The sequence below is a fragment of the Pelodiscus sinensis genome, chromosome 2 (assembly GCF_052426305.1).
Source record: "Pelodiscus sinensis isolate ZL-2025 chromosome 2, ASM5242630v1, whole genome shotgun sequence".
Taxonomy (NCBI): Eukaryota; Metazoa; Chordata; order Testudines; family Trionychidae; genus Pelodiscus; species Pelodiscus sinensis.
Window position 1 is genome coordinate 216,281,221 of NC_143053.1, and position 15,105 is coordinate 216,296,325.

Genomic DNA, 15,105 nt, shown 5'->3' on the forward strand with positions numbered 1-15,105 from the left:
CGCAGGAGAGATTTGGGCTGACCAGACAGCACCTGCAGAATCCCTCGAGAGAACAGCCAATCAGAGAAAGCGGGCGAAGGGGGCACGCACGCTCATTGGCCTGTGGCGGGCCGTACCAATGTTGCTGGAGGGTAGGGGCCAGTACTGAGGGCTCGTGCTTCCTTCTCTCTGGCCACACGGGGTAACGCTCCCTGAGTGCGGAGCGGCCGCTCGATGCTGCCGGGGCGCGCCGCGGCTGGGTGCGGCCGGGGCGATGTGGGGCAGCGGCTACCCCGGAGGCGCGGGGGGCGCTGCTGTGACTGTCGCCTTCAGCGGCACCCGGGACTGCTTCCTGCACCTGCCGCCTGCGCTGGCCTCCCACCTTCGCCTGCAGCAGGTACTGGGGCGGGCCCCGGCTGGGCGGAGGGACCCTCGGAGCGGATCGTGGCAGAGCCCCGCCCCTCTCCCCACCAGCATGCGGGAGGGACTGGGAGGCGCCCCTCTAACTTTCATGGCTTCACCCCTCCTCGCCAGCATCCCCCTCAGGGCTACGGTGACATCGCTTCAGTCCCGCTCCGTTAGACCCCGCCCCCTGCCATCCTAACGCCAGGCCGTTCTCTCGCCGCTTCCCTCCCCCCAATGCCAGTGATGCAGTGACACCCCCTGCCAGATCTCCTCACATACCACCGATTACCCCACTGCCAGCGACATCCCATCACCAGCACTTCCTTATCGTGCTCCCCCTCCATGCACGCAATGCCAGTGGCGCCCCTCAGTGCTCGCCAGTGGCGCCCCTCAGTGCTCGCCAGTGGCGCCCCTCAGTGCTCGCCAGTGGCACCCCTCAGTGCTCGCCAGTGACGCCCCTCAGTGCTCGCCAGTGACGCCCCTCAGTGCTCGCCAGTGACAGCAACTCCTCTGATGCCAGCACTTTATCACACTCCCCTCACACCAGTGCCCTCTCAGCCAGTAATGCCTCCAAAGCCAGCAATGCCTCCAATACCACCATTTCCTCACAACAGCCCCTAATGCTAGCAAAACTACCAGCACCTCCTCACAACCCCTGAGGCCAGTGATGACTCTGATACTAGCCCCTTTGCATTGCTCCCTTTCCATGCCAGTTACACCCACGCTGCTTGCAGTGCCCCCAATGTTAACATCTCCTCACTATGTCCGCTAATGCTAGTGATGCCCCCAGTATTAGCATCTCTTCATGACACTCTCTGCAATACCAGTAATTCGTTACTACCACCAGCACCAACACACAATGTCCTCACAATGCCAGTAAGTTTTCATGGTGGCCCCAGTGCCAGTGATTCACTTTGAATCGACTGCCTCACAAGACCCCTGATCTAGAGGTGTAAAAAGTTAACCAATTAACTGATAAGCATTGCTTTACTGGCATGCTTATCAGTTAACCCGTTAATTGGTGTGGAGAGCAGCCAGCCGCCCACAGCACAGCTATGGCTGGTTGGAGCAGCCTCTCCACCTGCTGCAGGGTGTAGGAGTTAATTGCGGAAGAGTTTTGTACATGTAAGTTTAGGGGTGTGAGGCCTGCATTCTTACCCCTTCCCCCATATCTGATGAGCCAGAAGCATGTTTTTGGGAACATATGCCATTTAAGATAAGCATTGTTGCCAGTATAGCAAGAACGAGGGTAAAGGGCAAGAACGCATAAACAATCCTGTTTACTCTAATGCACTGATCACTTAAACAAGGCCAAAGAACAAGTAGAACAAAATCAGAACCAGATGGATAACTAACAGCCGAGCCCTACATCAGCAAGTAATGAATAACCCCTGGAAATTTCCATACTGCCAAACAAGGCAAGAAAACTGTATTTAAGACTGCTCCAAAGCACAGCAATTTGGACCTCACCGATGGGCTTTGGGTACCGGTGCCTCGGAAGCTGAGACAGTCTCTCACTTTGTCCGGCTAGCCAAAGGGACGTAAGATATGCCACTTTCTGTAGAGTTGTCTTCAACTCTAGTTGACTTGTCCAGTGAAACAAAACAAATGCAGTGTCATATATTTTTGATACATATACATGATACAACCCCTGCTTGTCTCCTTCCCCCAAAAAATTGTACCATGGAGTGTTATCCCTGATTCCTAATGATACACAATCTGCCTATACTCATCCAATTCCCTCCTAATATCCCCTTCTTTTACATTTTCCACACTCTTAACAATAACTTGATAGAATCTAAATTAATCTTTAAAACAATAAAGAGCCAAGAAGATGCATATATTGAGGTACCAAACGGGTTCGTAACCTTTTGTGTGTGTAAATCTCTACCTTCGTTACTTTATGTTTCTAGTATCCATCAAAGCAAGGCCCCAGTGATCAAATCAGAGATAGATAGGCAGATCTTTGCACCGGCATGGAGTGTCGTATTCAGATTTTCAATGATTCAGTGTATTACAGTGTATTTCTGTCTTACTTGTGCTAAGATGCTACATTATTTGTTAAAAGAAAGCATGGCAAATCCAGGAACAAACCGCATTTCTTCATTTTGTAATCAAATGTCAGGTTTTGTCTATACTGTTAATGAGAACAAGCAGTATTTGTGGACTATAATTTTATTTACATTGTTTTCTATTAATGTTATTTTGTTGTCTGAAATCAGCAGGGCCAAGCTGTGAAAATCTCCTTGGGTTACCAGCCTATATTTTTGAGTTGGATGGAAATTAGACATCGTAATCACCATGGTGAAAATATTGCTGAAATTAACAGACACCTAGCAGAGAAACTTGGCATTGCAGAAGGAGAACAGGTTTGGAATGCACTTTTTTTAAACAAAATTTCTGGAAGAAATAATGCTTTCATTTAGGTTCCAATTGTGCAGCCTGTTCCATGCAGGCAGACAGATCCCCACTGTCCTCACTGGGACTGAATGCAGCAATATTATTGATGCTGCTATTTCTTTTCACTTTGTATCTGTTGTGTTCACTATAGGACATCTATATCCTAAGCATACCACAACAGCTATGTTTTACTTCTGAGGGAATTGGGGAATTCTGCATTATTGAGCATCACAGAATTCAGATTCTTTAACCCATGCCTAAGCTTTCCCGCACAAAATCACAGGGAAGCAAAGGGAAGCTGCAAGAGTGTGGTCACATAACTGCATGGTATTTGGCACTGGGAGTAGTTGGTCTGGGGATGTCCATGGATGTAGTTTGGGGGAGGCATTGCTCCCCCAATGCTCCCCCAAACAGAAGCAAGGTATGGGGGGGGGAGTATGGAGGATATTTGCCACTGTGTTGGGGGCATTTCTGCTAGGAATGCGATTTAGGAATGTGAACAATTAGTCAACTGTCTGATAAATGATTATTGGATAGTCTACAGGCTAGTCATCTAATTGCTTCCTCCCACCTGGCTGCCTCTCTCAGAAAGAAGCAGCAAGGGGAGGAAGAGAAGGGGTTACTTCAAAGCAGCAGCACCACGTGGAGCGTGGGGCCAGACCCTGGGCTCCAGGCGGCAATGCTGCATGGAGACTGGGCCAGCTGGGGTGTCCCCAGGCTGCATGCAGCATTTCAAAGCAACAGCGTTGCATGGAGCCCGGGGTCACCGGGCGAATCCCCAGCTGACCCCAGGCTCCACACAGCACTTTAGCTTTTGAAGAGTAGCAACAGCTTAAGGGCTGTTGCTATACTTCAAAGGCAGAGGTGCCCTATCAACTAATCAAATAGTCGATGCAAAATATATCGAGCATTTGATTAGTCAATTCACTTGATATTTAACATCCCTAATGTGATTGCGTATCCAAGTACACAGTTAACTGATAAGCCTGGGCTCATCAGTTAACCCTCTTGGTCACATGCAGACCCCACCCCCACTGTATCAGTGGCAGTAGTGTGGGGATGGAGGGGCAGTCGGGAGTTGGTATGTGCAGGGAGCCGGCTTTCAAGCCTTCTCTCTTTCTCTCCCGCCCCTGCCCCCCCCCTCCCACACACACAGCTGCTTCCCACAGAGGCATCAGTGCAGGCTGGAGGAGAGGCAGGAGCCATTGCTTGCAGGGAGCTGACTTTTAAGCCCTACTCCCCACATTGCTGCCTCTGTATCTGAGGCAATAGCATGGCTGGGGGGACAGCTCCCGCCTTTCTCCTCCCATCCCTCCATAAACATGTATCCATTGAAAATTTCAGCAGTTACACGTTTACACAAATAAACGCGTTTTAACATCCCTAATTTCAGCAAGTGCAGAGCTACCTGGCTGATGGAGAGTTCAGTTGAGGCTGCTGACTCTGTAGTTGGATGCCACCTCCTGAGTCATAGTGCAGAATTTTAAAATGTGAGCAGAATTTTTCTGTTTTGGGACAGAATTTTTACTGTTTTGGTTCAGAATTCCTTCAGGAGTAATAGTGATACTTCAATTTTTGGTTAAGTGGTTTAGCTAATATAATTAAAACGGCAAGTAATCTTAATCATCCAAAGTGTACAGTGAATCGGACTTAATTCTTTCATGTTACTTAAATATTGAACATGTTCTTTATGTAAATATCAGAGGCTAAACATTTTTAATGTGTTGTTGTCTGCCAGATATTCCTTGAGCCATGCTCCCAAGCCGTATCCTGTCAGCAAGTAGAAGTGGAACCCCTCTCAGCAGATGATTGGGAAATACTGGTAATAACATTTTTAAATTGCTCTCATCTCTTTGTTACTCTCGATAAGTGTTTTTTTTTTCCCTCCCACAACCTGGTCCATGCATGGGTGTTGTATGTTGCTTGTATATTTGATTCAAATTTGATTTTATATAGGGATACATGGATTGTATCTTAAAACAAATGCAGGATGTAATTTGAAATATTTGATTCCTAATTTTGCAAAATTGTCTTAGGAGCTGCATGCTTCCTCTCTTGAAAGGCATCTTCTTGACCAGATTCGAATAGTATTTCCAAAAGCCATCTTCCCAGTGTGGGTTGAGCAGCATACTCATATTTACATTCAAATTGGTAAGTGATGGAGGCCTTTCATGCTACAGGGAACTTTTAGCACAGGTGGGTAAATGTATTGATTATTTTTGTTTAATTACAGGTACACTAAAGCCTCCTGCTCCTTATGGGAGGCTAGAACCTCATACACAACTTTTGGTATGCCCAAAAACACGCCAACTTGAAGAAAAAGCCACCAATTTGCCTTCCTCAAAAAATGACTTTTTACATGAAAGAGTTATTAAAAGTAACATGGATCAAGAAGAAATAATAAAGCAACCTTTTGCCAAAGAACCTCATTTAAATGCAGGTGTCATTGAACACTGTAAGCCAGATTCAAAAGAGATATATGGGTCAAGTGTCCTGCCAAACGTATGGAATTTTATCGGGAGCATTTTCTCTCGCTCTCCTGAGCAGAAACAGGAGAATTCCTGTGGTACAAGTGAAATAGGTGTGTTCAAAGATGAGTTATTAAACTTGATTCACATGGACTCTATTTTCAGAGTATGTCAGTTCCAGCCTCCTAGTGTACAGAGCACATCAGCCACATATACTTATCAGAAAAATGCTGTTCATGTTTTTCCATGGAACCTGCAGTTTATTGATTTAGATCCCAATATTAAAGTGACTTATGGGAAGATTAGTAAGCTTCGCTCCCCAAGGCAACGGCATCAAGAAGCAAAGCAGAATCTGCCATTTGAGAAGCAAAATCAAATGCCCAGCCCAGAAGACAGAAGACAGTCTGGCTTTAATATCAATCAAGAATCCAGTGAGAGCTATGTTGTGCAGATAGTATGGAATGGATTTGAAGACCTAGAGAGTGCCATAAAATATAACAGTGTGGAAGCCATGCATGTTGGAAGAGTCTGGGTTAGTCTGAACACAGTTGCTTTTGGGTTTTTTATTAAATAACTTTGGGGTTGCTTGATTCATATAAAATTGTAGAGCGTAAATTTTGTAAACAATTTTTAAAGTAAGGTAGATTAAAATAAAGTAGATAATATCAAGTTTAGCTGTTCTTTGCTAAGTTTTCCTGTTCTGGATTACTCACATCTAGCAGTAGTCCTCTGAAATGTACAGCATCTCCAGAGCTCTGTGGCAATTCTATAGCAAAAAATGAAAAAAATTCCCCAGCATTTTTTTAATGATTTTCTGTAATTTGTGAGCTATTTGTACTGAGAGCCTGAACAATCTACTGATAGCTGTAGTATTCCAGAGAACGTAACATGGATATTTTCAACATAGAACAAGGTATGTGGTTATATCAGATAATCGTGCCTCTCTGATGTGTTCGACCTTCAGCTTTCAACAGAATGGGAAGTGATGGTATCAGCTATCACAGCCTTGTACAATTGGTATGTGATTTTAATATTTTTTTAAAACTTTCATTAAAGAAATTATTTTTAAAAAGTTAGTTTAATACAAATTATTTTATGTTAATAAAAATTAATTCACAGTTAAGACACTGAAACCTTAATAGGACTTTCCAGCTGGATCTCAGGGTACATATATACTGCAGATGAACTAAAGAAAAACAGCTATGAATTTCAAAGCCCAGGACAGCTGATTTAGGCTCACAGTGCTCACACTGCATGACTAAAAATAGAGCCCGAAAGGGAATATCTGGATGTCTGTGGTGGTGTTTTTTGGCAAAATAGCACAAGCACTGAGAGCCCAAGTCAATTGAGATCAGTGCTGTGGGGTTTTGGTTTGGTTTTTGGCAGTGTTCCCACCAATTCATCATCCTTTTCAGTGAGAATGAGAATACCAGCCAATAGCAGACTCATTACAGCCATCTCTTGTAGACATCAGTTTTTTATGTCAGCTGAGACCCTCAAGTGCTACTTGCTAAAATGACTTACTGTACTGATTCTTGGTAACAATAGACTCCTCATTTGTGAGCTGTTTCAATTTAGGAAGTCTCTTAAATTATAATAGGGCTTAAGGGAAATATATTTTAAATAAAGGAGGGAAAATTGAATTTTATCACTGGCTTAGCCACTGGCCTCCTGCGTCACCTGGAGCTAGTCACTTCACCTTTCAGTACCTCAGTTTTCTAATCTTACCCACCTTTGAGGTCAATGGTTGAAAGTAGCTGTATAAGAGCTAAGTATTATTTATTTATTTATTTATGTATTTTATTTTGTTCTATGGGGAAAGCCCCACATTCTTACTGCTCAGATTCTTTTAGCATATTTGGAATCAAATACTAAATAGGATGTATTTAATTGTAATTTTAGGTGCACTACTGTTATATCTTAATTTACAAAAACATATGCAGACTTTTTAAAATGTTCAAAATTACTAGATCATTACATTTTCATTAGCTAAGTCAAATGACTTCAGCTGCAAGACTGCCTCTTTGTCTATGTATATAACACACATAAATCAACTATCAAATGCATTGCTGGTAAAACAAACAATATTGTATTTTAAAAAAGGAACTTTACCAAATGGCTATTAAAACTGAAGCATTTTTAGAATAGGCATAAACTTTTATAAGTTATATGGTATTACTATGTAGGCAGACTTTTCTTTTCCCCCTCGCTCTTTTTCTCACTTAATTGTTTGCTTCTAAAGATGTTAATGTATGTTAACAAGTTTTAACAACTATTTCCACAAAGAACAAAAGGGACAGTTAGGAGGAGGGAGAGTGAGAAAAGAGGATTTGAATACAACTAGCAATAGATACGTTTCTCCTTACATTCTTTGGCAAATTATAACTAATCAGGTCAAGCTGATGATCAGCTGTAATGGAAATGCTGTCATTGACGTATACACTTCCATGGAATGTAAAGCTACTTGTTGGAGATTTAACCAATTTTGCTGTGACCATATATTTTCTCTTTACCTTTTGTTTTAAATTTGTATATTCCAGATTCCAGATGGCTTGAGGAAGAGAATGCATATAGAAATGCATGCAACTGTCAGAATGAAATCTCTGGAATTGGTCCCTAAAACTCCAGCATCTCTTAGATTACAACCCCAAAGGAATTTAGTGAGTTGACATTCTTAGTATCATTCATTCATTTTGCATATGTTTAAGCAATAATTGTTGTTCTCTGGTTAAGGTTCATCAGTATTGTTTTGTTTTTTATTTGTAAGGTGATATTGTGGGAGCTTCAAATTGAATTAGACTAATATTTCAAGGATAGATTATTCCATGCAATTTCTTTTCAAGTAATTACATTTTTCTATTATTTAACGTCATATCTGAACCAGTGAGATACTTGTATCATCTACATAAATGAAACTTTATATAGTAATATTACTTCATACTTTCTTCCCAGGATTATAAATGCCAAGTAATTAAACCTCATAATACCTTTTTGTGTTTTGGAAGTATTACAGTACTCATTCTATAGTTTATTGAATACAGGGTTTTTTTTGGAGCAAAATGCAGGACAATGTAGCACTTTAAAGACTAACAAGATGGTTTATTAGATGATGAGCTTTCGTGGGCCAGACCCACTTCCTCAGATCAAATAGTGGAAGAAAGTATTTCATCTGAGGAAGTGGGTCTGGCCCACGAAAGCTCATCATCTAATAAACCATCTTGCTAGTCTTTAAAGTGCTACATTGTCCTGCATTTTGCTTCAACTACCCCAGACTAACACGGCTACATTTCTATCAGGGTTTTTTTTGTTTTATGAAAATACAGTGCTTTATCCAAGACCATACAGTGGTTGAGGAGTAGAACTTATAAGTATCCTTTAAACACTAGATCAATAGTATATAGTAGTAACAACTTCATCAAGTCACCAGACATTTTCAAATCACATGTGAAAATATGTCTTCTTTCATAGTTTCTCCTGCTTAACACGTCGGCATTTTCCATGTTCATAATGTTACTAGATATTTCTCATTATATGCAGGAGCCAGAGCACCTGGTGCTGGCTGTGTATTTTATAAATAAAATCATTCATTCTGTAAAGTGTAGGCTGACATTTTAAAATATTGCTCTATAGTATGAGGCAAATCCTGCAAATATATATGCTTGTGATGCCTGAGAAGTCACAGGTTATTCAGATATGTTGTCAAGGGTTTACATGGCCAAGTCCCAAAATTGTATTGTGAATGTTGTACATAATTACATAATGCTGTATTATAAAGTATTACACAGCAAGAATAATATAGTTCTCACTTCAGCTAAGGACACAAGCAACATTTTTTCCTTGACAAGGATCCACATAGATAGGAATACCATTAAAAATAAAAGTGAATTACAGAAGAAATATTGGACCAGATTCTCAGCTGGTGTGAATAAGTATAGTCAACTTTAAAAGGCAAAGAAACCCAATGTTGAGGTTGAAACTTCCTTCCTAAGACTTCTTTCAGAAGAAACTTTTAAGCTCTGCTAGCTAGCAATACCTAGGGAGAGTTGTTAAACAAGATAGCTAAGTCATATTAATACATTTTAATTTGATGGTTTAAGTTTCAACTCAGAATTATCTTTGATTCTTTTTCCTTCTGCCAGAAATTTAATAATTAAGTAAATATTTGAACCCTTCTGTCCTCCCTCAGCTGAGCCACACCTATTCTCATTGCAAACCTATGCCAACAAAAAATCTATTTACAGTAAAACTCCAGTGGTCCGGCATCCAATGGTCCAGCATCATCTGGAACCCAAAAGTGCTCCGGGCAGCCGGACAATTGGAGCTGCTCTGCCCCCAGCTTCTCCGATTCAGCTGCTGCTGAAACTGACCAGCGGCAGCTCTGCGCCTGGCTTCCCCGAGTCAGCCGCTGGTCAGTTTCAGCAGCGGCTGATTTGGGGACACCTGAGGCAGAGCAGCTGGGGTGCTGCCGGGTTGGTTCCGTAGCACCGCCCCTTGGGCTTCCCGGAGTCAGCCGCTGGTCAGTTTCAGCAGTGGCTGACTTGGAGACGCCTAGGGCAGAGCAGCTGGGGTGCTGCCGGGTTGGTCCCGCAGCGCAGAGGGGCTCATCCCCCCTACTCCACCCCAGACTCCTCATAGCCCCCCCCCTTCCGATAGTCCGGCATATCTGAAAATCCGGCACCCCCTAGGTCCTAAAGGTGCTGGATTATCAGAAGTTTACTGTAATGTCAACTCTCACTGTCCACCCACAGCTGCTCTTACACAAGGCAGATGTTTCTTCTCGGGGTTAGTTCATTATATACAGTATGTTTGTTTCGTTATTACAGTTGTGTAGTCATTTTTCACTTTAGTTGCTCCATACAGTACTATTCTGTAGTGGGCACAGACTTTTCATATGCATGTGGTGTTCTTTATCCACAAAGAGACTGAATTGTGTTTTGATTTTTACGATATTTTGAAATATACCACAGTTGAAAACTTATCAGTTTAACATATATTTTTTGTGTATAGTTGATTGCATGGTGTGTCTGAGTGGTTTGCTGAACTAAGTAGTAATTAAATGTGGCTTTTGTACCTATATGTAAAATAAATATTATGAAGGCAGTAAACCACATAAAATTATTTTATATTTCTTTAATCTTCTATACATTTAATATGCAATTTTCCCTTTCTTTTCTACTTCAGCTCAAGTGGTTTTAGTTCCCAAAGGAAGCAAAGACAAAGATTGAAAATTAGGTGAATAATATGATAGAAATCCTCTGAACAGAGCTTCCTCCCCAAAAAGATTTCCCTTGCCTTTGAGAAGAAGGATCCTCCAGTAGTTAAGGGTCTAACATGGAGTTCAGGAGTTACAGTTCTGATTCCCTGCTTTGCCTCAGATACTGTGTATGATCTTGGTTAAGTTATTTAATCTCTCTTTACCTGGTTTCCTGTCTGTGAAATGGGAATAATAGAACTTCCCTGCCTCCTAAGTATTTTGTGTGGATAAACAGATTCACAATTGTGCATCTTGGTGACAGTTGTATGTTTACCTAACATAGGTTGTTGGACCTAGGGTTATGAATGAACAATGCCATTAAAGCTTATAAGCTACCATTAGGAACAAATACCACCTGTGCTGAAGATTATAATTTTTAAGGGAATAGTCTTAATAAAATAATATTCCCATTGTTTTCATTTTCCTGTTTAGCATAAAGACATAAGTGAAGATGACATAAAATCTGCTTTTAGTTCATGGTTGCAGGATACCACTACTGTTGATGTTCCTTGGATAATGACAGACATGCACTACATACAACTAGATGTTAAAGAAGGTAAGGAAAATTATTTTCTCTGCTATGGCAACGTCTGTATTCACTCTGCATTATGACGTCTCTTTAGGCAACATTTTTAATGGTATTTGTGTACTGAAGAACAAAATAGATACTTTCTTCCATTTAAATGTTAGATGCAAGTTGGTTTTTAGCAGTGATCTTAGTTTAATTCATTTTAGATTATGTTTATTTTTTAAAAATATATTGCTGGATTCATCTTGTGCTGAAGAAAATAGAGTTAATTTGAAATCTTAATAGTTGTTCAGTGTATGTTTCCACAGGGATGGAAGAGTTTGTCGTTAGTGTAGTACATCCTTCTCCCACTGAAGAAAACAAAGCAGAGAATATTTTTATGTTGGGTCCTGGTTTGCTGCAGAAGACAAATATACAAGTAAATATCACATAGTATCAGGTATCAAGTAACTTAAATTCTGTTACGTTTGGTGAAAAATATAATTAACCGTATATCATATGTGTCTGATTCAATTATTAAATTAATTAATGTTGTAGTGCCTATGTTCATCGCTATATATGCACATCTCACATATTATTAGATAGCATGAGGCATTGATAAGATGTCACATAGTCCATGGTATTTTGGAACTAAATTCTGTAGCAATGTCCTGAATTCTGTAGTCTGGGTGTTTTCAAACTTTGGGTCATGGCTTGTAAGGGAAAGCCGCTAGCTGGCCGTGAGACACTTTGTTTATCTGAGTGTCCAAAGGTATAGCCAGAGGTAGTTCCGAGTGGCTGTGGTTCTCCATTCCTGACCAATGGGAGCTTCAGAAAGTTGTGGTCCTGCCCACGCCACTTTCCACAGTTTCCACTGGTTAGGAATAGTGTACCGCGGTCAATAGGAGCTGCGAGTGGCCATGGCTGAGGATGCTCACATCAGATGCCTGGACGGAAAGCAGCCCTCATCTGTCCCAGTTCAGACTATGCTCCCTCTCTACTGCTTCTGTGTCCTGGAGTCTCTCCCTCTCAGCACTTTCCCCCAGTCTCTTTGGGCAAGCATGCCCATTTGTAAACTACTTAAGACAAGATCTGAATCTCCAGTGTTAACATACCTCCACTGTTATTGGTCTTGAGCTATTTTTTCTATACAGATGCCATTGCACAATAGCAGCAGTGAAGAAAACTGTTCTGTTGCTCTGTGATCATGTTCACTAAAAGTAAAATAGAAGTTTGTCCTTATTACTACTGCCACAGACCCACATCATTACCAGAAGACTTTGCCCAAAATTAGTCATATTAGGCATACGTTAGCATTAGTATCCAAATGGCCCTTATACATTATTTGGATCACTGGGAGATAGTTACCCTTTTTAGCTAATTTAAATGAAGCTTTCATCTATCCCTTTTTATTAAAATGTGAGTCTTTCGTGCAAGTGTAGAAAATGTGTTGTTTTCTCTTCAAACAGATTCCAAAAAGCTGCAAATCAATTTTGCACTTTTCTTTTGTAAATATATATTTCACTTTTTATTTTTGTTTAAAGGTTCTTATACATCCGGTGTCTACAAAAACTGATGATGCCAGCACACAGTCTACTATTCATGATACTGTCCAGATCCTTCCTTTCTGCAAACTTAACAGTTTAGGGTGAGATATTTTGACAATATCAATTATGGGAAGAAAAAAGAGGATAAGAATTCAAAAAGAATGCTAGAAATATTAGAAGATACACAGATTCTGGAAAATTGAACCAGCTGTTAATAATTCTGGGAAAATGTGATCATAGATCTCTTTGAATTTAGGCTAACACAACAATTGGAACCTTACCATATAATCACTTACTTATTTACAACTTTTATTTTGCTCTTGTAAGTATCCTTATTGTAATCAATGGGATTACTGGCTCAACTGAAGTGATGCACTCTTTCCGCAGTCAGGGGCTTTCATAATATTAAGGGGCACTATACTGTTGAATTCTTTTTTGTAAATTGAAATCGAAGGGTATGTCTAGACTGCATCCCTCCGTCGGCAGAGGGATGCAGATTAGGCAGGTCGACATTGCAAATGAGTCAGGGATTTAAATATCCTGTGCCTAATTTGCATAAAAATGGCTGCCGCTTTTTGCCAACTCTGCACTTTGTTGGCAAAAAGCGGCAGTCTAGAGGGGGATCTGTGGAGAAAGAAAGCCTTTTTGAACAGATCCTGTAAACCTCCTTGCAGGAGGCATAAGGGATCTGTCGAAAAAGGCTTTCTTTCTCGACAGATCGCACTCTAGATTGCCGCTTTTTTCTGGCAAAGTGCTGAGTCGGCAAAACGCGGTGGCCATTTTTATGCAAATTAGGCACGGGATATTTAAATCCCTGCCTCATTTGCAATATCGACCTGCCTAATCTGTATCCCTCTGCCAACAGAGGGGGGCAGTCTAGACATACCCAAAAACTGATAGCCTGACTGTTTGTGAATGTTGAAGGTGTTCTGTCAGGTTAAAAGTGATTCACAGTTTAGGGAAGGAAATGAACAAAAAAGTAGCTTTGTGCCACTTTTGTGCTTCCCTAATTCTAGCCCAGCTCAAGGACCTTCAATGTTCCCAGGCTGCTCTGACTTATGTCAGTTTGTAGCTCTCTGTAGGCTATTACACCAGTTTTTAACAGCCAAAGTATTAGAATGCTCTGGCTGTTCCCTCTCCTGAATTACACTCTTGGACACGTCCCCTGTGCCTGGACACATTATAGGGAGAGGATTCATTCTGAGCTGTTACAGTGATTCTTCATGCATGATGGGGATATTCTGCAAGGGCTAGTTATGCCCCTTTAAGCCACTTCTGCAGTGTTTCCATGGCATCTAACCGACATGGGTCATCGTTTTTCTTGAACATTTGAAGCACCATGGGATATTTCAGTATGGAAAGCATGGCATTATAAATATAAGCAGTTTTTATTACCTAGATTAAATGTACTGAGATATCCCTAATTTGTCCAAAGTTTTATTTATTTGTTTTGCCTTACTTTGCAGAGGAGTGGATAAACTAGGAACGTCAGCCTTTGAGCACATAACCCACAGCCTCTTGGGGCGCCCTTTGTCCCAAAAGCTAGCAACCATAGCTGTGGGACTGCGCAGTGGAGCTATCCTACTAACAGGAGCAAAGGTGCATTTCTACAATTTTCTTTATCTGTATGCCAAAAATATATGAGTTTTCTTGCACTAAATTAATTTTAATACTCCAACTGGCATTGTAAACCTGTTTCTTTTTTGCTACCAAGAATCGGAGAATAGAGCTGAAAAAGAACTGTTGGATTAACTAGTCCACCTCCCTGCCAATGCAGGATCATTTCCTCTGTTACACTTTAGTGTTTTGTACCATCTGTGTTTTAAATATCGCTAATACTGGAGTTTCCATCATTTGCTTTGGAAGACTAGTCCACCCTGTGTTTATACCCTTCAAACACATGGGCTGTGTCTACACTGGCCCCTTCTTCGGAATAGCCATGCTAATTTAGAACTTTGGAATAGGGAAATCTGCGGGGGATTTAAATATCCCCCGCGGGATTTAAATAAACATGGCTGCCGCTTTTTTCCCGGCTTGGGGAAAAGCTGGAAAAAAGCGTCCAGACTGGCGGAATAGGGCTTTATTCCGGAGGATTGTGCCAGTCTGGACGCTTTTTTCCGGCTTTTCCCCAAGCCGGGAAAAAAGCAGCGGCCATGTTTATTTAAATCCCGCGGGGGATATTTAAATCCCCCGCGGATTTCCCTATTCCAAAGTTCTAAATTAGCATGGCTATTCCGAAGAAGGGGCCAGTGTAGACACAGCCATGTAGTTTAGGACTGTCGATTAATCATAGTTAATTTATGTGATTAATACAAAAAATTAATCACAGTGTTACTTAATAAATTTCAATTAGTATTCTATTATTTATTTTGGATGTTTTTCTACATTTTCAAATATAGTGATTTCTATTGCAACACAAAATATAGAATGTACAGTGCTCACTTAATATTTTTGTTACAGATATTTTTACTGTAAAAAATAGTACCTTTCAATTCACTTCTTGCCAGTACCGTAGTGCAAAGTCTTTATCATAAATATAAACTT

General features: G+C 41.1%; 1 protein-coding gene across 9 annotated transcripts in view; it reads left to right on the forward strand.

Annotated features, from left to right (window-relative positions):
• Positions 1-64: 64 nt before the first annotated feature.
• PEX1 (peroxisomal biogenesis factor 1) overlaps positions 65-15,105 on the forward strand; it is a 44,171-nt gene continuing 29,130 nt past the window's right edge. Inside the window, exons 1-10 of one of the 9 annotated variants that reach the window (XM_075922372.2) lie at positions 65-376; positions 2,607-2,753; positions 4,523-4,606; positions 4,821-4,935; positions 5,018-5,784; positions 7,793-7,912; positions 10,939-11,062; positions 11,344-11,453; positions 12,559-12,662; positions 14,028-14,160. In XM_075922372.2, the coding sequence (XP_075778487.2) occupies positions 254-376; positions 2,607-2,753; positions 4,523-4,606; positions 4,821-4,935; positions 5,018-5,784; positions 7,793-7,912; positions 10,939-11,062; positions 11,344-11,453; positions 12,559-12,662; positions 14,028-14,160 (1,827 nt within the window). In that variant the 5' untranslated portion in view covers positions 65-253. The remainder of the gene's footprint in view (positions 377-2,606; positions 2,754-4,522; positions 4,607-4,820; positions 4,936-5,017; positions 5,785-7,792; positions 7,913-10,938; positions 11,063-11,343; positions 11,454-12,558; positions 12,663-14,027; positions 14,161-15,105) is intronic. The other 8 variants (XM_075922373.2, XM_006114471.5, XM_075922371.2 and 5 more) reach the window with 8 other exon arrangements.